This window comes from Danio rerio, chromosome 23 (genome assembly GCF_049306965.1).
Source record: "Danio rerio strain Tuebingen ecotype United States chromosome 23, GRCz12tu, whole genome shotgun sequence".
Taxonomy (NCBI): Eukaryota; Metazoa; Chordata; class Actinopteri; order Cypriniformes; family Danionidae; genus Danio; species Danio rerio.
In genome coordinates this window covers 15,845,001-15,869,516 of record NC_133198.1, presented here as the reverse complement: position 1 = coordinate 15,869,516, position 24,516 = coordinate 15,845,001, and the positions used below count along the sequence as shown (strand labels likewise).

The 24,516-nt window shown below is 34.0% G+C and overlaps 1 protein-coding gene across 3 annotated transcripts in view; it reads left to right on the top strand.

The window, feature by feature from the left end:
• The window catches only part of nkain4 (sodium/potassium transporting ATPase interacting 4), a 140,565-nt gene that overhangs the window by 75,072 nt on the left and 40,977 nt on the right, over nucleotides 1-24,516 (top strand). For 2 of the 3 annotated variants that reach the window (XM_005161981.5, NM_001113646.1), the window contains 1 exon segment: nucleotides 8,457-8,654. In XM_005161981.5, the coding sequence (XP_005162038.1) occupies nucleotides 8,457-8,654 (198 nt within the window). 3 annotated transcript variants of the gene reach the window in all.

Sequence of the window (24,516 nt, the reverse complement as noted above, 5' to 3'; positions counted from 1 at the left end):
GCCAGTTGTCTAATTACTTTTGGACCCTTAACAAGTGGGAGGCACATATGCAAACTGTTGTATTTCCTACAGCCTTTACCTGATTTGGTAAATTTGATTATGTAAATACAAAAGGCATTTAATTTTTCTCATGACTATATATATATATATATATATATATATATATATATATATATATATATATATATATATATATATATATATATTGCGTTTGTTTGAGGCATGAGTGGAAAAAAAATATATATATATATTTTTTTTTTTCGCTCATGCCTCAAACAAAAGGCATTTTATTTTTCTCATGACTAGAATAATTTAAAAGAAAAATAACAAAAGAAAAATGGAAATCGAAAAAGTGTCCAGTTCATTAAATGCCCAAGCGCTTAGTTGTGTGTTCTCCCACCTTGATTGTCATGTTTTTCCTTTCACTCGTTTCCAATGTCTCACACAGTCACGCTCCATCACTTCCTCCATTTCCATGCGCTGTCACAGGTGGGACAGCCCTTCCCCCAAAACCTCCTCACCTCTTTACACTCGGTGCATGAATATTCATGAGCCGCCTCAGACAGATCTGCTGTCCGGAAAGCGCATTGATCCTTCCTTTTCTGTCTCTGTATGTGTTTATACATCTACGTGTGTGTGTGTGTGTGTGTGTGTGTGTGTGTGTGTGTGTGTGTGTGTGTGTGTGTGTGTGTGTGTGTGTGTGTGTGCGTGTGTTTTCTCCATTAGCTTCTTGTCCTCCTGCTGTCCATATGTAGCAGTGAGGGAGTGCTGTGTGTCCATCTGTCGGGTTAATGCTGGAGTCCGGCCCTCTGCCACCTGCTTCTCATAACGGGCCATTATTCATAGCCCTGCATTTACACGTCCCGCCACAACACCTCCAAGTCTGACTGTCCCACTGCTGTCGTACAGATAATGATGATAATATCAGCCTGCACTGGCCACCCCTGCTGTGAGATCTATTATGATTGGATGGGAAGAGTCTGGCATTAGATTCTGTTAGTCTCTTGTGTAGTGTGTTGGTCATATTTGTCCTTCTCGCAGTGTGGCTTGAATTTGTCTGTCTAGCAGTGTTTGTCATACTGTATTTGAATGTCTGTCTAGCAATGTGTCTGTCTGTCTAGTTATGTCTATCATATTTATCTGTCTGTCTGTGTCACAGTGTGTCTGTTATAACATACTGCAATTAGTCTGACTGTCAGGCAATATCCATTATTTGTCTATCTGTTTTGTTATGTGTCTATCATATCAATATGTCTGTCTTACAATGTGTGTGTCTGTCTCTATGGCTGTCTGTCTGTCTTTTTTGCTATCTGTCTATCATATCTATCGGTCTGTCTTTCAATGTCTTTGTCAACTAGCAATGTCTATCATATGTGTGTTTGTCTGTCATTCTGTCTGTCTGTCTGTCTGTCTCAGTGTCTATATCATCTGTCTGTCTTTCAATGGGTCTGTCTGTTTGTCTTGCTGTGTATATCATATCTATCTGTCTGTTTTACAATGTGTCTGTGCAATTTTTCTATCACATGTCTAGCTGTCTGTCTCACAGTGTCTATTATAATTTGTTTGTACCTAAATGTCTCTCTGTCTTGCCATGTGTCTGTCTGTCTCTATGACTGTCTGTCTTGCTATGTCTATCTGTCTCAGTGTCTATTATATCTATTTGTCTATCTTACAAAATGTCTGCTTGTCTCCGTTCATGTGTCTGTCTATCTAGTGTCTATCATTTGTCTGGCTTCCTGTCTCACAGTGTCTATTATATCATCTGTCTGTCTCTTAATGTGTCTGTCATATATGTCTGTCCTTCTATGTGTCTCATACATATCTGTCCATCTCACGCTGTCTGTCTGTCTATCTGTCTGTTGTATCATCCGTCTGTCTCTCAATATGTCTGTCATATCTATCCGTCTTATGTATCTGTCTGTATATCTTTGTCCGTGTGTCTGTCTACTAGCAATGTCTATCACATCTCTCTCACTCTGTGTATGATAGGATATCATCTGTGTGACTCTCAATGAGTCCATCATATTTTTCTGCCTGTCTGTCATGCTTTGTCTATATCTATCTATCTGTCTGTCTTATAATGTGCCTATTTGTATATCTTTGTCCGAGTGTCTGTCGACTAGCAATTTGTATCACATCTCTCTCACTGTCTATTACAGTGTATCATCTGTCTGTCTCTCAATGTGTATATCATGTTAATCTGTCTGTCTTACAATGCGTCTATCTGTCTGTCTGTCTGTTTGTCTGTTGCCAAAACATTTTAAAAACAGATTTTTTTACAATTTAAAATGCCATATTTCTGCTGGAGATACTGTTGTCCTAAAAAAAAAAAAAAAGTAGATAAAAAGAAACATACAAGTATTGAAGAACCTTTTGACAGTTTTAAAACCTTGACTTTTCCAAACCGTGGTATACTTTGAAAACCTACCATGCCTAGTGTATGATAGGGCCTATTGTCTTTGTTCGTGTGTCTATCCATCAATGTCTATCATATGTCTTTTACAGTGCATTTACAGGGGTGTCTAAACCCGGTCCTATAGGTTCTGCTTAGTTTAGCTCCAACTTACTTCAACACACCTGCCAGGAAGATTCTAGTATATCTAGTAAGAGCTTGTTTAGTTGGTTCAGGTGTGTTTGATTAGGGATGGAGCTAAGATTTCCAGGACACCAGCCCTTCAGGACTGAGTTTGGACACCCCTGATCTATTATATCATAAAAAATCCATATATATATTAAAAGTATATTAAATCACAGTTTAACTAATAATGAACATTTGAAATGGTAATTGCAACCATCAGAAAATTTACCATAGTTAACCTTAAAACCAGTAATCGTGACAACACTTCTCATAGTAGTGGTTGAGCATTTTGCTGTCATCAGCAAAAAGCTGCACATTGAGCAGTGTTGGCGTTGAATGGAATCATAAGATCTGAAAATTTAGAGGATGTATACAGTTGTGTCGCTAATTTGCACAAAACATAAAGATACAATTATTCTGCCATCGATCAATGTTACAAAATCAATGACAAAAAGTCAAAGCAATGAATATTTTCATGTTTCTTTAGCTTATTTTAATAAGTTAATAAGATTTTAGGTAATTTTGTTTTTAAGTTATACAAAGTTTAACTTTATATTTTAGTCAGTTTAATTGACATACAGCAGGGATAATAAGTATTGAACACGTCATCATTTTTCTCAGAAAGCATATTTATAAAGGGGCCGTTGACTTGAAATTTTGACCACATGTTGATAACAACCAAAAAAATATATGCAAAGAAAACAAATCTAATTAGTTTACAAATGAAGTTCTGTGTGATAAAAATGAAACAATGCAGGTAAAAAGTATTGAACACATGAAGAAAGGGAGGTGTGGAAAAGCAGTGAAAGCCCAGACAGCAGCTGAATTCTCTCAGTAGTTCTTCAGCAACCCTCTGCCCTTCCTCAGTGTAAATTAATATCGGCTGCTTCAGTCTAACATCTAAATTATCAGGATGATGAAGATGAAGCCAAAGTGGAAATTTCAGCAGGACAATGATCCAAAACACAGCCAAGGAAACTCTCAAATGCTTTCAGAGAAAGAAAATCAAGCTGTAGAATGGTCCAGTCATTCACCTGACTTAAATCTGATAGAAAATACAAAATAAGCATCAGATTTATTTTAACAGACGCTCTGTTGAAGTCTGTGAAAAACTCTCATGCCTTTAAACGCCTTCACCAAAAAGCCTTTAATATAAAGTATTAATTACATTTTAGTAGTTCAGTTCTTTCTCCTTGTGTCATTCCTTTGTTATTACACACAACAAATTTTTCAGATTTTTGTTGTTTTGTTTTATTTTTATGTTTCTATTGCTTGGGATTTTACCAAAATCTGGTTTAATTCCATTACAACAGCTTCTTTGAAATTATTATTACCAGGAAAAAAAATGTGACGTGTTCAATACTTATTTTCCCTGCTGTAAGTTGAGATGACTAGAAAAGTTCATTTGATTTAAAAAAGTAAATAAATCTATCAAAAAGCATTTACAGTGTACTTTTAGAAAATAGAGAACCATATTAACTCCATACCCATTTTTTGTGCCCAAGAGGAAAGCATATGAAGTGGTTGTGCAATTTCTGCAACTGTCTGTCTGTGTGTGTGTCATTGATGGAGGTGTTTTGATGGGGTTGTCCTCTCATGCATGGCCGCGGGCTGTGGCTGTCTGTCTCATACTGTGCCTGTGATTAAATATGAGACAGGACGGACTGTATCGACCCCCTTCCCGAACACACACCAACACACACCCTACTCAATGACAGATAGTGACGCGGATAATGATAATGCCTGCTGATGATAAAGGGGACGAATGGCTCCATTAGCCAGACAGAGGTCAAGGACGAGTTGCTCTCTAATAAGCATAGAAAATGATATAAGTTTTCTTTTTTGACAAGTGTCGTTCATCTCATCCTGACGGAGAGCTGTGTGGATTGACAGAATCCATTACATCTGACTTATTCATGTCCGTGAGTGTATGAGGAACTTTTTGTCACAAAATGACGTGTATGGATATAATAAAGTCTACATTGTAAAAACAAAAAAAGCTTGCTAAATGTTTTTTTAAAGCAAAATTGATTTAAACCATTTTTTAAAGATTATTTTACTTCGCCCATTGACATATTGTTTGGCTTTTTAAGGAAAAATCCACTTACTTTTTCAATTTTTTCTAAAAATCAAACTATATTTTTACTTGTCTATAAAATGCTTCTTGATTTCAGATTTTTTTTGATGTTTGGGTTAGAAACAAGACCAAGACTATTTTGTATTTTTGTTGTTTTTGTATGAACTACCCCTTTATATATTGAATATAGCTAATTTTAGGTATATTAGAAATGTAGTTTATTAGTTTATTAAATCAAATAAGGCTGCAAAAATGTATTTAAATTCTATAATCCTCTGTCATACGAATTGTTGTCTGATAAGTTGGTCTAAACAACCCCTTAAAATTTTAGATGCATTTTTTAGATGGCAAACAGAGTGACTCTAGATCTGGGGTGTGTTTCTGAAAAGCATTGTTAGCCAACTTAAGTCGCAAGTTACAACGTTACAAACATAGTTTGTTGATTTGGCCTTTTCCAAATCCATCTTTACAACAAAGCTATGTTCTATTCCCAGCTATCCCCCCATGCCCTATTTGTTTATAACATTTAAACATTGGAAGTATTTAAATATATATATATATATATATTAAAGTCATCTATCTTAGGTATAATTTGCTTTCAAAGTATTTTTACAGTTCCATTTCAGTGATCTTCATGTTTACAATTTATCTCCCTTCGAAGTGCACTTTGAAAACATTAATGTCATTTGGAACACAGCCGTAGATCATGACGAAAGCAATAGGTGACCTATTATTTAAAAGAATTCATGTTATGTCTCCAAAGCTTGTGAAAACAAAAAAACATAGCATATGTTAATGCTTTTAATTTATAGTAAGTTATTTATTAAGTATCTGTACTGTATATGACATGGACCTGTTGGTTAGAACACTTCTTCAGTGGTTTGCATGTGTCAAATTGTAAAAGTCAATTTTAAAAAAAATAAAAAATAAGTAAACAAAATCCTACTTAATAATAATCATCTTCATCATCATCAGTAATATTATTATTGTTATTATTATTATTATTATTAAAGTATGATTTTTTTCATTTCCTAATAAACAAAAAATATTAATTTTCATTTCTTAATAAATAGCCTTATTATTTATTTATTTATTTATTTATTTATATGACTTATATATGATATTATAGTGCATGTTTTAGAGTACACTTTTGTTCGTGTTTTTATGTTTTAGAATAGAATATGTAATGTTCTCAATAATATTTTTAAAGGAAACATAGGAACCATTTCCATATATTTTAATTAATCTGGAAAGCGAGTGCATGTTTTTACCAAAACTAATATTGGATTTTTTTTTAATGCGTGTACATGTTAAACAATATAAATTGGAATGGTAATTCTCTGAATAAGTTGTTACCACCCCGTTTAGAGCAACATTGTGGATGTTTTACGTTTTAACTAACGTGGATCTGCAACAGAGAAACTGGGTTTTGGGAAACACTCGTCACTACATCGTTCTTTTCCCAAACGATGCATCGTACTATGACAGTTCAGCTGTGAGCTACATTGTTGTTTGGGTAACGCACCTCTGATTGTATTATTACATTAAGAAAACCATTCTTTGTTCAAGCTTGTTTTTTTTTTTTTAAAGCAAAGAATGAGTATTTATGTATAGTTTAAAGAAATGGCTTCTCAATAATCATCATTGTGAACACTAGGCTTTTTGATGTTGTTGTTGTGGTTGTTCTCTGTTGTTTATTTGAGTATTGTTTTTATTTTGAATTTGTATTTGTATTGTATACTATAGGCCTTTAACATCTGGCAAAGGCACCGCCAATGAAAACTTTGGTCTTTGGACTAATTTGGGTACATTTACGTTCTTGGTGAACACTTATTAATGTACACGGTCCCTTTGTTGTGGAAAAATAAATAAACTTTAACTTCAACTTTAAGCACTGTAAAACATCATTACTTTTTAGCAGGAGAATATTAACTGGAGGGCTTCTTAAATGTCCAGTTATTATACTGAATAATTTGAAGTGCAACATTTTTATTTTGATAAGATCTTGAAAAGATTGTAGGGCTGGGATATAGTAATAAAAATCATAAACTATTATTTATATATTATTTAAATATATCTTTTGCGGTATAAAGTATTGCTTATGCTTGTATTTGCTCTGAAATGTCTTTCGATGATCATATATGAACAGTTCAGATGCAAAAACCTCCAAGTGCAACCTGTTTTTTTTTTTTTTTTTAATAAACATTTTTCTTAGGCTCATAAGTTTTTGTTTAGATTAAAGGGCAATGAAAACAACCTATTCATCGCTATAAATGTGAAATGCCTGAAACTACACACAGGAGCCTGGAAAAATGCTGATTTTCACACTTCCTATTTAGTTAGTTAGTTAGTTAGTTAGTTAGTTAGTTAGTTAGTTAGTTAGTTAGTTACCAGTCTTTTGTAGCTTATTAAAATTTTGTAGCTTATTAAATTCGAAAAAAGTTTTGCTTTCATTTCAAATATTGTGGTTAACAGTAGAGAGCTGCACGTGAAGTTTTAACTAAATGTTCAAATTAATTAAAAAAAATCGAATAATTGCTGAAACATGATACTAACAATTTGCAACATATGAAATTCTTTGAGTAACATGCTATCGCCCATGCCAATAGCCTAGTGGTAAGTGAGTCGACATATAACACCCAGGTACTCGCGGCGACCCCAGTTCGATTCCCGGCTCGAGGTCCTTTGCCGATCCTCCCCCTGTCTCTGCTCCTCACACTTTTCTGTTTGTAAAACTCCACTGTCCTATCGATAAAGGTGAAAACCCCTAAATATATATATATATATATATATATATATATATATATATATATATATATATATATATATATATATATATATATATAAAAGATACGTGCTATCAACTTGATATCAATTGATATTTATTCATTGGGATAAACCCCTTGAGATGTACCATTTCAAAAAACATGACATAACATATATATATATATATATATATATATATATATATATATATATATATATATATATATATATATATATATATATATATATATATATATATATATATATATATATATATATGAAAAATTATTTAGTAATTAGTAAGTAATTATTTGTAGGAACATGTAAGCAACTTGTTATGAAGGACGTCCAGCGTTCTTCAGCCTCTGGTGCATAGACTGCAGCTTTGCATAGGAAGTTTGGTCAGAGGAGAAATGGAGGGTTTTTATCCTTCACTTTCATTAATTGGTGAAGTCTGTTCCTCACCACTGTCGTCACGGCTTACTTGGATTGGGACTTGTGGAGCTGTGCATCAATGGATTTCCTCTTTAGTGTTTGGACTTTTAGCAGTGAAAATAAACCACACTGAACTGAACTAAACTGAACTTCAACTCTGAAAACTGGACTGACACGGTTTCAATTTACTAGAACTTCTGTTAAGCTGCTTTGACAATATCTACATTGTAAAATCACATAAGATGAATTGAATTATTCTTACTAGATCTCCCTCCGCAACTATGCACATTTTTTCTGCCAACTGATGTGGTGATTTATCAGCATTTTGGACATGGTGTAAATTTGCCGTTAGATAATAACAGGTCTGTTTTTTTTTTATAAACGGCAACATATATTATCACAGCAAATGAACAATGAGCACATGTGCATCCTCCATCTTTTATAAATGTGTGTCTTTCCTCCCTCTCTCGTGTCTGTGAAACAGTTTCTTTGTTGTCCCTGTTTAATTATGCATGCGTGCTTTAAAGCGCTCAGCCCCTCTGTCATTCATCACTTATATTACCTGAGGTTGAATCTGACCCCGCCCCTCTCCCATTTCAGGACAGCGACCTCCTGACCTTCAACATCTCTGCGCATCACTCCTGGTGGAGCGAGCATGGGCCGGGCTGCATCCGAAGAGAGATCCCAGCCAGTGGAGAGCGCGAAGCTGACACACAGTCCTACATCTCCATCATGGGCTGCCTGCTGGAGTACCAGTACATAGAAGTGCTGCACAGCGGCTGCCAGATCCTCATCTCTGTAAGTCACAAATGAAACGCACAGTGCCTCATTCGTTTTGCATTTACAATTCAAAGCAAAACTTCATCCCTCCCACAAATTGAATAAGAAGAAAAACAAACACAGATCAATTAAACTTCAGTCAAAAAATACATTGCAGAGTTACATTTAGGCTCCATTTCTACTGCCAGTTAAATGTGACCCAATTCAGATTGGATCTGTTTTATGACTGTGTAAGCATGAAAAAAAAAAAACATGCATTCGTATATTCAAAGATCGGTTTCAGGCCCCCTTCATTTGTGGAAATAAATCCGATATAATTTGGATATGTGACAATGTCATTATCATGTAAACAGGCAGATCAGATCTATTGAGGCATTTTGTTTTGTACGTAATTAAACTTGCAACAATGTGGTACTTCTCCATAGTTTAATGATGTAGAAGGAAGAGCGTGTGTGGAGACGCCGAAGCAGTAAACAACAACAACACAGTTAACATAGAGGAGGAAAGTGGTCAGTCGCCACAATTTGCTCCCACCAGACCTGAGACCTCTCCTACCCACAAATCCTTCTGAATGGTGTAGGACACCATATATAAGCCATAAGCGCAAGCTGCGATGTTTTCCCTTTCCCTCCGTCTCAAAGTTATTTTAAAGTTAGGGGAACTTCGCATATTTTGCAGAGCTAAAAGCAAGACAATTTCTTCTATGGCTAGTGTGGCACAGATGCTAGAACCCTCCTTTATGTATGTATGGCGTCGAAAATTGTATGGCAAATGTAAACACATAAATCAGACATGAGTCACAATTGAAAAAAAAAACATGTAAATGGAAAGGCCAAAAAAAAAACTGATATAGGCAACAAATCAGAATTGGGCGTCAAGACCTGACAGTGTAAACTTGACCTTAGTCAATGGTTTTGTCCAAAGCGACTTACAGATGAGTAGGCAATCAGAGATTCAACAAGAAGAGGCAATACACTCAAGAAGGTCTAATTATACAAAGGAACTGTTAGTGCTCACAGAATTAAGTGCTAGAGTAAGGAGGGGTTTTTTTGTAGATGGAGAAGAGAGTTTCTACAGGTGGTTTGTCAGATCCACTCACCTATGCGAAGCACAGTTCATAAATGCAGTGATTTTTGTAAGAATATAGAGTGATTGTAAGAAAGTGTCTGATGCAAATGTGCAAAACTGGTGCAAGTGTCAGTTAAAGTGTGAGAGAGATAAGAGTTTGTCAAGTCCACTTACACCTGTGTGAAGCAAACTTCATAAATGCTGTAATTCATGAATTTTTACTTTTATTTTAATCACATTTTTTAGATATATGGAGTGATTGTAAGAGAGAATCTGGTGCAAAACCAATACAAGTGTCGGTTAGTGTCAGCAAGGTGATAGGAGTGTGTTTTAAAATTGTGTTTATACTGTATGTGATGATTTGATTGCAAGTACATGGTGCAAAAACACCTTAGAAAAGTATGTCACAGTCATACTCAATAAGCAATTACTCTGTACTCCAAAAGTCCTGTTCGTACTATAGTTTGTGGTCTTAAGATGCTCTATTTACATTTACTATATGCGTATGTCTGCATAACAAGCTATAATACACATTTTTCCAGAAACACTTCCATCCTAAAGGTGCTTTTTCATTACCATAGGAAATCATTGCCTGTATTTTTTTTTTACCAGTCCTTAAAAACCACAGCCCTGTAAAAGTGTCTCCTGCATGCAGTGTTCATGTGTGGGTCCTGAACCTTTGCTGGTTTGCTGATTGGCCCCTTGAGTTTGAGGTCTGGCACAGATCCAGGTTTAGTTTGGAAAACTCACTAGATTATAATCAGTAGGCAGAAGGACTGTGAGCTTATTTTCAAAACAAGGATTGCTTTTGTTGACTTTAAATGTGCTGTGGACAGAGCTCTTTTGAAATGTTTAAACTCTTAAAGCATGCTTATGATTGAATGTACAACAATTGTACTTATGCTGCTGTATTTCTAATTCATGTTTTGCAGTAATTCGAATTTATTTATACATGTATGTCTATGTATATGTATGTACAAGCAGTTATCAAAATATCTATCATTGTGGAGTATCTATCTCAAGTAAAAACACTCGGTTATGCTTTACAGTAAATCTAATTAAACCAGTAAGAAAGCGAACATTTTTTTAATGAATTTTAACTCTGCCCCTTTTATGAAAATCATAGTAATAATATGGAGGAATGAAATATTGGTGTTGACTTTCATTAGACAATATACAGTATCTAATGCAAAAAATAAATAAATAAATACAATAAAGTTGTTAGACTTCTGTAACTCAGAAGACCACAATAAGCTATTTTAGATATTTGAAGCATGCATATTAAAGATATTATATCATTAGGGATTTATGGTCAGCTTAAGTTCTAAAGAACCCTTTTAAAGGTAAACCCCTATTAAAGCACTAATTTAGAAAGTATTACAAATCTTGTTTTGTTTTGCTGATTTTTACAGCCTATTTAAACTTTAAAGTTCATATTATGGCATTACTTAATTTTGAAAACTTGCAGGCCTATTGTAATAAAATAAAAAAAAGTATATTATAATCAAATATAAATTAATTGCCGGAAAATTAGATACTATTAGTAAATAATTAATAATAACGACAATAACAACAACAACAACAGCAATATATATATATATATATATATATATATATATATATATATATATATATATATATATATATATATATATATATATATATATATATATATTTTTTTTTTTTTTTATATATACACACACACACACACACACACACGTATATACTGTACATACATATACATATAAATACATATACATATACAGTTGAAGTCAGAATTATTAACCCCCCTGAATTATTTGCCACCCTGTTTAATTTTTTCCCCAATTTCTGTTTAAAGGAGAGCTGATTTTTTCAACACATTCTAAACATAATAGTTTAAATAACTTATTTCTAATTACTGATTTAGTTTGTCTTTGCCATGATGACACTAAATAATATTTGACTAGATATTTTTCAAGACACTTTGTACAGCTTAAAGTGACCTTAAAGGCTTAACTTACCTAGGTTAATTAGGTTAACTAGGCAGGTTAGGGACAAAATTATTAGCCCCCTTAAGCTATTTTTTTTTGATTTTCTACAGAACAAACCATCATTATACAATAACTTGCTTAATTACCCTAACCTTCTTAGTTAACCTAATTAACCTAGTTAAGCCTTGAAATGTCACTTTAAGCTGTATATAAGTGTCTTGGAAAATATCTAGTCAAATATAATTTACTGTCATCATGGCAAAGGTAAAATAAATCGCAGAATGTGTTCTTAGTCCAGCCCTGAGTGTAACAGCTCCTATAGGGGAGGCGGGTGTATGACATATGATTGGTCAAATTTGTATAAACAACCTAAATGTAATTTATTGCACCTCTCTGTGATACGAATTATATATACTATTATTACGATAAAAATAATTGTTCACTATATTGTGCAGCCTTGTCAGAGACTATAGAGATATATTTAATATTTTTGAAATGGGTCATTGTGTGAAATAGTTGTGCTGCAGTAAACAGAGGTGATGTCACACTTCTGAGAGTTTCACCTCAAGCACAGGTAAAGAACAGTGACACACACACACACACACACATACACATTATGAAAAGAGAAAAACTGAGCGAGCCATTAACTCACTCACAGACACCAGAGGCAGAGAGAGAAACACACCATCTGTTTCTGCCATCAGTGTAAGTCATGAGGGACACACACATACATGCACGCATACACACACCCCGCCCTTCACACACCACTGTATTTTATCCTCATTCAGGTGCATGACACATTATATTTGTATAATATATGATGTTAGGGTATTATTATTATCATTCATCTTATTATTAGTATTAATTATAATATTATTATTATACAAATTTTGACTTGATTTTAACCAGCAAGTTTTTTCCACCGGAAATGACACAGAATGATAGAAATGATCATTTTTTTCCCCAAAAGACAATAAGACGATGTACAAGAGGCATCACTGTGGAAAAAATATTTCTCCACTTTTATTTATATTTGACCTAAAATTGGCATGTCTAAAAATATTCATACCCTTCTCAATTATTAATAGAAATTTATATATATATATATATATATATATATATATATTAAGGGTGGAGCCGAACCCGAATACGGTATTCGGAAAGGCACGAATAGCGTGTTTTTACGAATACATATTTCGAACAAATACTTGAAAAATTATTTGTATTCGGGAGCAAGAAAAACACTATATCAAAAAGCAGCGTTTCCTCATGAGACCACAGTGCATGCCCGAGTGAGTGAGTGAGTGAGAGAGTGAGTGAGTGAGTGAGAGAGTGAGTGAGTGAGTGAGAGAGTGAGTGAGTGAGAGGGTGAGTGAGAGAGAGAGAGAGAGAGAGAGAGAGACACGCTCAGTCAGAAGTCGGAGGGCGCTTCTCCACAGCAACAGACAGAAGGCTCGGCTGAGCGAAAAAAATACTTCACTGCATCACTATTTTTGTTAAAATTGATTTTTATACCTTAATTGGGTTCCAGATGCAGTTTATAAACTTGAAGCGGAGTTTGATCGGGATATTCCATACGCTGCATTTTTGGCGTTTGCAATCGGGTGCTTTCTGTTTACACAACGTTAGCTCTGTTAGCGCGGTAATTTAGACAATAGACTGTTGACAGAGTAACGTTAACGTTCGTTTATAAAGGTTAAAACGATGCTTGTGTAGTTGTGTCGAATAGTATGCACTTATGGGAGTTATATGGTACGTCTAAATTACTGTCTTTTGCAGACAGCAAGATATATGCTATAGGCTAACGTTAGTTAACCTTAGCATAGCTTCCCGTCACTTTTTATTAACTTGAAACTCCTCAAATGAGTGAGACTGCAGCTGAGCCATTTCTTGGTCCTCCACCAGTCAAAAAAAAAATCAATTTATCCAGCATATGTTTTACACAGTGGTTGCCCTTCCTGCTGCTACCCAGCACTGGGAAACATCCATACACTCTCTTTCACACACATACAATAGGGACAATTTAGCTTACCCAATTCACCTGTATTGCATGTGTTTGGACTGTGGGGGAAACCGGAGCACCCGGAGGAAACCCACGCCAACATGGGGAGAACCCAGTCGAGGCTCGAACCAGCAACCTTCTTGCTGTGAGGTGACAGTGCTACTCACTGTGCCACCGCGCAACCTTCTATGTAATGTATTATCACATGCACTGAAAGCATCCTCTCCTGATACTGTCTGTGAACCCCCCACAAGCATCAATCCCCTCATCAGCACAGCTATGTTCTGCTAAATCCTCCACAAGCACCAAACCATCAACACAGCCACATTCTGCCCCAGCAAGTCAGTTTCAAACATAAAAAAAAGCAAACAAACTTTGTGTCTGTTTTGTGGCAGGCAGATGATAATAGCAGGGCTGTATCTTTTAGTATTATATAGAATACTTTTGTTCTGCCAGATCTCCCAGGCAGGGTTTTATTTAGATTTATTTAGCTAATTTTAGTTTTTGGAATTCTTTGCATTGGAAAGAAGTTCTTTCAGAAGAAGTACAGTTTTTTTGAAGTACTATTTGTTTTTATTCTGTCTATTCAGTGTCCTTCAACAAGAACGGTGGTGGTGGGGTTCATAATATTCACAATGGTATTTTATTAGTTGTTGGTTTAACCATGGATGAGATAATGGCTTCTATGTTATTTTCTTTTCAATGACATGTCTTGTCACATGTTCAAAAACAACAACCAATATTGCATGTCTATAATTTATATAATGGGTATAATTAAACAATACTTTCACTATAACGTAAATTAGAAGTGTAATAAAAAATATATATATTTTTAATTTTACTCGAATACAAATACAAATTCAAATACTTTTCCCCCCTCAACAAATACAAATACAAATACTGGCTGCTCCGCACATCCCTAATATATATATATAGGCATCCCTTACCTCAAAACTCTGTGCATTACAAGAAGAAGAAAACACAATGTACAGTCGGAAGTTAAGCATGCATTTATGTTCTGATCTAAGTTCTGTTCTGTTACTTTCAATGAGCCCAATTTACTATACATTAAATGGCAACTGCGTTTCATGAAAGACAAAGTTAAGATGCTGTTTTTTATCCCACATGGATGCTATGTGGATAAACAAGAGACCAAGACCTTAATTATGGTGAGAATAAATAAATGACAGCTTCTAAAATAGTCTCTGAGAGCATCCCCTTTTTGCCCAGTAGGCCTACCTTGTGTTTTATTTGCTAATTTAAGCAATTTTTTAAAAGATAAATATAATGTATAAAACTATACATTATGTGTATTACTCCGTAATACTTATACATCTGATAAGCTTTTATATTAATGGACAATGCACAGATATTGATGTTTCATAATGTTTTACACTACATTATTTTAATATACCAAGCTTCGCTTACAATGTTTACATTGCTCTACTTACATTAAATCTAAATCCCAAATATCAAAAATGACAACAGATTGTTAAGGTTTAATTAATGTCAATTTTAATGTTTTTGATTAATGCACTCACTTGACAGATTTCATTCTTTCATTTTCCTTTTGTTTAGTCTCTGGTATAACACAGCGGAATGAACCGCCACTTACTTGACAGATTTATGTATTTTTAAGTGTTTTAGGTGTTTTATGTTTGGTAAAATAATTTATAAGTGCTTCTTTAATGATTTTCAACTAATTACAATATCTTTTCTCAACAGGTGGATTTAGAGATTTTTGCAAAAAAAAAAAAAAAGCACTGATGGATTTAGCTAGTTTTGATGCAAAAGAAAATCTACTTTGTTAAAAACTAAAGAATTGATTAAGATGACATTTTTGGAAAAAAAAAAAAAAAATTTAATAGCTAATGAGCTTCTGAACCTAATCAGAGGAGCCAGAGGAGCCTGATTAGAAAATGCTCATAAACAAAATATATATTATATTATATTATATTATATTATATTATATTATATTATATTATATTATATTATATTATATTATATTATATTATATTATAATATAATAAATATTATATTATATTATATTATATTATATTATATTATATTATATTATATTATATTATATTATATTATATTATATTATATTACGTTATAAGATTACGGTTGTGTTTGTGATAAGGAAAAACACCAAACACATGCGATCATTTCTTTCTTTTTTTTTTTGACATATAGGCAAAGCAAAATTAAAATATGTGGATCTGTAGTTAGGCGATGCAGTGGCGCAGTAGGTAGTGCTGTCGCTTCACAGGAAGGTCGCTAGTTCGAGCCTCGGCTGGGTCAGTTCAGTTGGCATTTCTGTGTGGAGTTTGCTTGTTCTCCCTGTGTTCGCGTGGGTTTCTCCCACAGTCCAAAGACATGCGGTACAGTTGCATTGGGTAGGCTAAACTGTCCGTAGTGTATGAGTGTGTGTGAATGAGGGTGTGTGGATGTTTCCCAGGGATGGGTTGCGGCTGGAAGGGCATCCGCTGCGTAAAAATGTGCTGGATAAGTTGGCGGTTCATTCTGCTGTGGCGCCCCTGATTAATAAAGGGACTAAGCCGAAAAGAAAATGAATGAATGAATGGATCTGTAGTTTATTCCTTATTCCTCCTCCTGATCTCCATGTCTCTTTTTCTTAGACATGAGTTTCATCTCTCTGCTGTCAAACATTAGAGTAAAGATAAGGTTTTTGGCTTCAGAGACTCAACACTATCTTGTCAGGATGGCGTGGGACTTCATCTCTTCCCTTCCCATCATGCTCTCTGCCCAAGAGACTGACACGAGACGTGGCTGTAATTCAAAGAACTTTTTTTTTTTACACATAAGTCAGATGTTCAAGTTCACACTTCACATCTTGCGAACACACAGCAGCTCAGCTGGCAGAGGATGATCTTCTTGTTGTTTTATTTTTTCTGAAATAAAGTGAAAAGTGAAAATGAGGAGCAAGCGCACCGAAAAAATTTATTTCTGCAAAATTGTTGCAAACAATTTATATAGGCTGAATTTAAACAAACAAGTTAAATACAGGTAATGTTCAACTTAATTTGTTTGTTTAAATTAAGTCCAAATAAACTGAAAACAACCACTTATCTTAAAAAAATCTAGTAAATCCAGTTGATCATCTTTAAATCATTTTGAGTCATTTCAAAAGAAAATGAAGGTGTTTTTCAAAGTTTCACTTGTTGAAATTTATACAAACATCACAGAATTTCTTAAATAACTTTATATAGACTGTTAAACACCTCAATCCAGTCATTAACAAAATCAGTCCAAAACCAGATTAAGCCAGTAATTAAAACTATAAATTACAACAACTATAAATTATAATTAATAAAATTACTCAAAATCATTATTTGTATTTTAATGATTTGTATTTGTTGTTGTTGATAATAATGAAAATAATACTAATGAATACTATTATTGTTGTTGTTGTTGTTGTTGTTAAACTACACTATTTATTAAATAAAATTAATATATTACATAAAATAATTACTATAGAGTTGTTTACTTTATTATTAACGTTAACATGGTTGTTGTTATTATTATTGATATTATTATTATTATTATTATTAATATTGCCATTGTAAATAATAATTATTAGTATTAATAAAATTGTTATTCTTATATTATATTTAGGCTTAATTATTAATCATCAATTGTCATCAATTATACTTTTATTTTTAAAGTGCTTTAAGTACCTTAAATGTTAAACTACATCATTCTTAAACATTTACAAAAAAAATTGTAATAATGATTAGTAATATTTATAAATTATAATAATGAGTTTCTATTATTATGAATTCAATTAATAATGAATTATCATCATTGCTTTAACAATACTATTGTTTTTATTATTATTACTAATTTATGTACATTATCACTATTGATTTGCATTATAATTGATAATAAAAATTTTTATTATTATTATAAGAATAATTATTATTATTGCCATTTTCTTGAATAATCTACATAAGTTTGATTATTAATTATTATTAGTTATATACTGTATATTCGTTATATATAAATATTTTTAAGTGCCTTAAATCTGTAAAAATGCATAATTTTTAGGTGAACCCCTGCTTGTTTTCCATCAGCAGCCAAACACACATTCTAAAAAAACACTGTTCACATCCAAACACTGCAGCGTTACATTATAAATATCACTTTTTTTGGCCATCCAGACTGTGTACGTCTGAGAACGTGATTAAGAAAAGTTTGACTTCAAAGCGTCTCCCTGCAGTGCTCTAATCACTTCTCATGTACACACACACAAACGTAAATGGATTTCTGCAAACATCTCCGAGGCGTTTGTTTGTTTGGCTGTGAATATTTCTGTGAGAAGTGTGTTTAATCTGAGATCTGCAAGAGCACTTTTCTTAAGAGTTTCTGAAGAGAGGGAAGTGATTCTCGGTATGCGCGTGAGCGTGCGTGTGTGTGTATGGTGTGTGTGTATGGTGTGTGTATGGTGTGTGTATGGTGTGTGTGTGTGTGTGTGTGTGTGTGTGTGTGTGTGTGTGTGTGTGTAGACACAGCCATTTACACTAAATCAGCTGGACTAATTTGTGTCACAGCAGGGGTGACATTGGCACATAATTAACCTGTCAAACATCAGTTCATGTTCTGAGTCCAAGAATTCATTTTTTCTATGTGTGTGTGTCTGTTTATTTATATCCACCTTATTCTGCATGTCATTCCTAGCTCCACGGGAGGTTGTGTTGGGGGGTGAATGGAGGGGAGGCCCACCCTCACCCTACACCAGTGTGTTGTGTGTTTGTTATTTATTATTATTATTTTTTGTTGCTGATTATTATTAGAAGGTTTAGTAGTTTATTCTGAAATTTTGATTTCATTTTGATAATCATTACTTTCAATTGTTTTGGAAATCCAGTGTTTTTAATTATGTTATGAGAACCAGTTTGTCATGGTTTTATTATTGCTCACTTTTAATTGTTAGATAAAATAAATAGTAATGAAAACAATATTTATATTGCAAATATTTAGTATATCGTATAGTATACAGTGCATTATTCAAAATAAATATATTTATTTTCCAAATATACTATTTTGTTTGGCAGGCAACTTATTTTTAAGGTTAAACAAATTTTTGCAATGTGATTTATAATTGAGAAGGCAGGGTTAACTATGACCATGGTCTTTAAAACACGCTTTTAGCTACAGTGCATCTAGAATGTAATCATAGCACTTCACTTTTTCCACTTTTTTGTGTTACAGCCTTATTCCAAAATGGATTAAATAAATTTCGTTCCTTAAAATTCTGCACACAATGCCCCATAATGACAATGTGAACAGAGTTTTTGAAATTGTTGCAAATTTATTAAAAATAAAAAACCTGAAAAATCACGTACATAAGTATTCAAAGCCTTTGCCGTGAAGCTCTAAATTGAGCTCAGGTACATTCCGTTTCCATCTATCATTCTTGAAATTCCTGTGGTAATTTCAGTTAACTGGACATAATTTGATAGGGCTTACACCTGTCTATATAAGGTCCCAGGGTTGATGGTGCATGTCAAAGCACAAACCAACCATGAAGACAAAAGAATTGTCTGTAGACCTTCGAGACACAATTGTCTCGAGACACAAGGCTGGGGAAGGTTACAGAAACATTTCTGCTGCTCTGAAAGTTCCATTGAGCACAGCAGCCTCCATCATCCGGAAGTGGAAGATGATTGGAACCACCAGGACTCTTGCTAGAGCTGGCCGGCTATCTAAGCTGAGTGATTGGGGGAGAAGGGCCTCAGGGAGGTGATCAATAACTCTGGTCACTCTGTGTAAGCTCCACCGTTCTTCTGTGTAGAGAGGAGAACCTTACAGGAGGACAATCATCTGGGTGTCAAGACATGTATGCCTTAACATAATGTAAACGATAGCTATTTAATAAATATGTATAAAAAATATATTTTCGTTTTTCCAAAAAATCCACATTTCATCCAGTTAATTTTGGACTATGGGTGCCCCCATTGTTTTCAATGATGTAATTTAGGTGCTCCCGCCAATGGCGCTCTATCAATTTCTATCATAGATGCACCAAAACTACACTATTAACAATTTCCTGTGGAATTTACACCAGCGGTTCTCAAACTGGGGGCAGTAACCCCTTTAGGGGCTACCAGATGGCGCTAGGGGGCCCACAAAGAAATTCTAGATGAGGGGTAATCCCTGATGAATTTTGTGTCCAGTGTCGTTCTGAAGGTTAATGTATTCTTTATTATAATTTGAGTTAAAAAGTACCGCAAATATTACGTTTTATGTTTGTGTCATTTGAATGTAATTGATACTTTCGCACGCATGAAAAGTAGACTTTTATTGAACAAACGCTGCCAGTCAGGCACTTCCGGTGATTTTTAGCATTCACCTGCTTCTCCTGGCGATGTTTACGTTTTCCTTACCTTTTCATCTCGTTTACACTTGAGCAACTTAATGAATGCTCAGGTCTGTTTAACTGACTATATTTCAGTTATAATGTAAGATCAATGTTGTAAAAAGAACAGTATCATTACTGAAAGCAGTTCCCTGTTTATGGCTTGTGCTGTTAGGTAACCGATCAGCTGGACGCTGTGGAGTGTGCGCCTCAGTACGTAGGCTTCACCTATAGAAAACAAATAGCATTTTAAACAACCCAGGCTCATTCTGAAAAAAAAGAATTCTGAAAAGCTCTCGTCTGTTGTGTTTTTTTTACCACTTCGGATTTTACCACGTTCTTACCCTGTTATGAACTCGTTCGCTTTATTTTTTGAATTTCTGTTTTTGTCTTACCTGATTTCTAGAACCCCTCTTCCCCGGACTCGAACCCAGACGCCTTTGTCAACTCCTCCTCTCTGCATCTGAAGTCCGCCGATGCACACGATGAGCTGACCGAAAAAAACTGATTGCGGCGGGAAAGCCCTCCACACGGAGGGAAGCGGTCAGCCGGCAAGCGCGAAAGGGAACAGCGTCACACCGCCCCGTAGCGTTCGCTTAAAAAAATGAAATGCAGCCATACGTACCTTCCGGGACGTATTTCGCGGTCTCCAGAACGGCCAAGGGACTTTGTTTTTGGAATGAGCTTGGGTTGATTTTAAAGATATGGCTCAACAGTGCACTTCATCCACAGTGCCACAGGCTTTACACTTTACAATGTGCAAATATCAGCCGGTCCTCTTTGCAGCATGACAAACAAACAGATTAAAATGGTAAAGCAAAATGTACTGCAATAACAATGAATGGAGCTGTCATCACATTATGAAGTTTACGAAGTTTGCTTTCCTGTTACAATAATGAAAGCTTGATGAGCTCTGCAGTTAACCTCATACTAACATTGGTGAATACCTGGATGTTTAAAAAAAAAACTGTATACACCATGAGTAAAACCCCTATAGCCTATTTATATAATGTATCCATTTGTGTTCTATTATAGGGCTAATGAATTATTAAATATTACAATTTTATAGTGCTCTATATTTAATTTTGCTCAACATATCTGCTAAGTTTAATACTCTGAGTATAAAGATGTTAATCCACCTTTTTCTCACATTTTTAAAAACTAACTAATTTAAATGTAATGTTCAGTATTATTTTTAATAGAACAAGTTGGTAATGAACAATTTAAAGTCAGCAAAACCACTATAATTATGCAAAGTAAAACCTGTTGCTCTTTGCATGTGAAGTGGTTTAAATGTGGCCCCCTTTGCCTCTGAACCTGATTACCCCATTCTAGAACGCATTAAGGAATTTTTTTATCAGTGTAAGTCAAGGTTGTCGACCTGAGTAAATTATAATGTGCTCAAAGAAAATAGGAATATATAAAAAAATAAACTTCAACACACAGAACCACTACAGCCTCCATTGTAGTATTGCTAGTTACATCAATTTGAGAACCACTGATTTACAGTAACTTGGTGGCAGCAGCTCAACAGTAACAAATCAACTGCACCAAAAATACTGTATTTACATATAAAGCACCATTTTTGTTGCTGTATATGTATTTACAGAATTGTATGTATATCTTTACTGTAAAATATACAAATTTTTCACAATGCACTTTTAAAATACCGTAACATACTGCATAACAATCTTACAGTAAAATACAGTTTAAATTGCAGTAAGATACATTTGCAAAAATAGTTAATGGTCTAGTGATACTTTTTCAATTGCTTTTAATACGCCACAAATGTCAGCCTGATCTTTAGAGGAAAAGTAAGTATTTTACGTTTTTTCAGTTTAGTGGCTAATTCGTATGAGTTCATTTTAAAAAGTAGCCGTAGCACCCAACCTCACTCTCAACCTCACGTCATTGGGCGATGAACAAATTATGAAATAATTATTTAGCAAATTATACAAATAATAATTATATTATTATAATATATATATAAATATTGCAAATGTCGCTTTTAGCAGCCATCAAGGGAACTTGATCTATTTAACCCCCCCCCCCCCCCCCCCCCCCCCCCCCCCCCAAAACACACAAAAGGGGAAACATTATTATGTTTAATCCCTCTGGATATTGAGTGAAATTTATGTTGAAATTTAGAGAAAACAAAATTTGTAGAAAATTTGGAGAAAAGAAAGTATCCAGTAAACATTCTCACGCTTTGCAACATCCGTCTTCACTACGCTGCATCTATCATAACGGGAGGAAACGGGACACTCTGTAACATTTAAAATTGTAATGTACGTAAAGTATTAACAGAACCATAAAAATGTCAAGAAAAATTGTATTAAAAGTGCCATGCAGGGAATTCCTGTGTAGTGTAATTTATTTATTGTATATATTAATGAAATTTACTGTTAACCAAAGCAGATTTTTACTGTAGCTTTTTTTAATATAAATTTTTACCATTAAAATGACTGATATTTTTTACAGTATATAGTCTCAAATTAACAAGTTTTCTGTAAATGATCTCCCTAAGCTTGGTAAAATAAACAGCTATATACAGATATTATTCACAGCTCTAAAAGTAGTGAGATGATGCAGAAAATCTCTGATGTTTTGTGTGTGACTGACAGATCAAGCAGCGGCTCTGTTCACTCGACCTGTTTCTGTCATCTCAGACGTTTTACTGCACTTCTGTCTGATCTGGCCTCTGCTAAAACACTCAAAAAAAGTTTGCTTGCATATTTAGTCTATAGCAGGAGGAAGGGAGCTAATGGCTACCTGATTCCAGCATACTTCTAAGTATCTTCTTTTCTGTTCTTCAGACAGGATTTGTAAATACTTTTTTTTCCATTAACCATCGCTTTAATAAGAACACATATTTCCTCCAAATGTGTGATTTAGTGTGTGTAGTTTTATGTTCATATATAGTTTAACAGATTGCCTTACAAAACCCCACTAAATATAAAAAAACAGAACATATTACTTTGTTAAAATATCAAATATTATAAAAAAGCAATATTAAATCGCTTACCTTTACTGAAAATAAAATTAAATGTGATCGAATTACCCAGCATCAAGTGGGTAAAGGTACAAAATCAGGCAAATATTGTTGAGCTTGTCTTGAAGTTTTTTATTGTCCGGATTTGGACAAGGTGTTTTGATAAAGGATTTTCAAATGATGTGTAAAAATGTCTGAGGTAAACAATTTAAAAGGATAGTTTACCCAAAAATTTTAATTCTGTATTTATTTAACCACCCCTTACTTATTTACAACCTTATGAGATTATTTGTTTTGGAAAACACAAAATAAGATGTTTTGAAGAATGTTGGAAACCTCTAACCATTGACTACCAATGTAGAAAAAACAAAAAGTATGGAAGTCAGTTTGTTAAAATAATAAGTAAATTTCATTTTTGGGTGAACTATATCCCTGAAATGCAGAAACTCTGTCACAGTCACAAGCCATCAGTTGTCATTTAATTACTTCTATGTAAATATATGAGTTTAATACTGTATAAATAATGAAATGTGATCTAATTTAGTGTGTAATTTATGTTGTAGAGGAATCCAAGCTGAGTATTGTGGAGTTATGTTTACCACAGATCTTATTTTATTCATCAGTTGAAAAAAAAAAAAAACAAAATCCAAGTGTAAATCGGAGGAAACCACTTTTAAGTTTTCTGTCTATTGACATCACAATTTCTTATTATATTATCTACAAAATCAGTTTTAAAATGTATACTTCAGCACTGCAAAACCCAACAGTCAACTTTATCAAATGAAATGAGTGTAGTTAACTCAAAATTGACTAAAAGTTAATTCTACTCACTTGAAAAGAGTTTTGAACTCAGTGTTGAAGGTAATGAGTTATTTTAATATCTCAATACTTCACCTTAAATTGAGTAAGTTCAGAGTACTTAGATTAGTTTTTGAACTCAAATGGTTTATAGCAATCAGTTTCCTCAAACCGTTTGAGTTGCCTTAACTTATTGGGTTTTCCAGTACTCAGTTGGTTTGAGTTTTTTCGATTTATTGGGTGTTACTGTGCCCAAATGCATCGTTTACTCAAATGGATTGAGTTCACAGCACTTGTTAGGATTTGTTTGTTAACTTGAATGATTTGTTGCAATCGGTTTTCTCAAATGGTTTGAGTTGTCTTAACGTTTTGGTTTTTACAGTATACTACAATTGAGAGCACATTCCAGGTATATTATATGTACAAATGACAGACATTTTATCAAGTTTACTTCAGTTCTCATATTTTTGTAATGAGTTTTTAGGATTAGTACTCAAGGCAGATTCCACAGCGATTACAAAAACAATTTCGATATAACTCCGTTCAGATTAAAAGGTATTATGAAGACGAGGCCGAGAGTCTGACGGTTAAATTATCTACCCGTGAGAAACACCCTGAGGGATCTGAAGGCCGTGACCCAGAATCCTCCTCTATCTACATTCGCT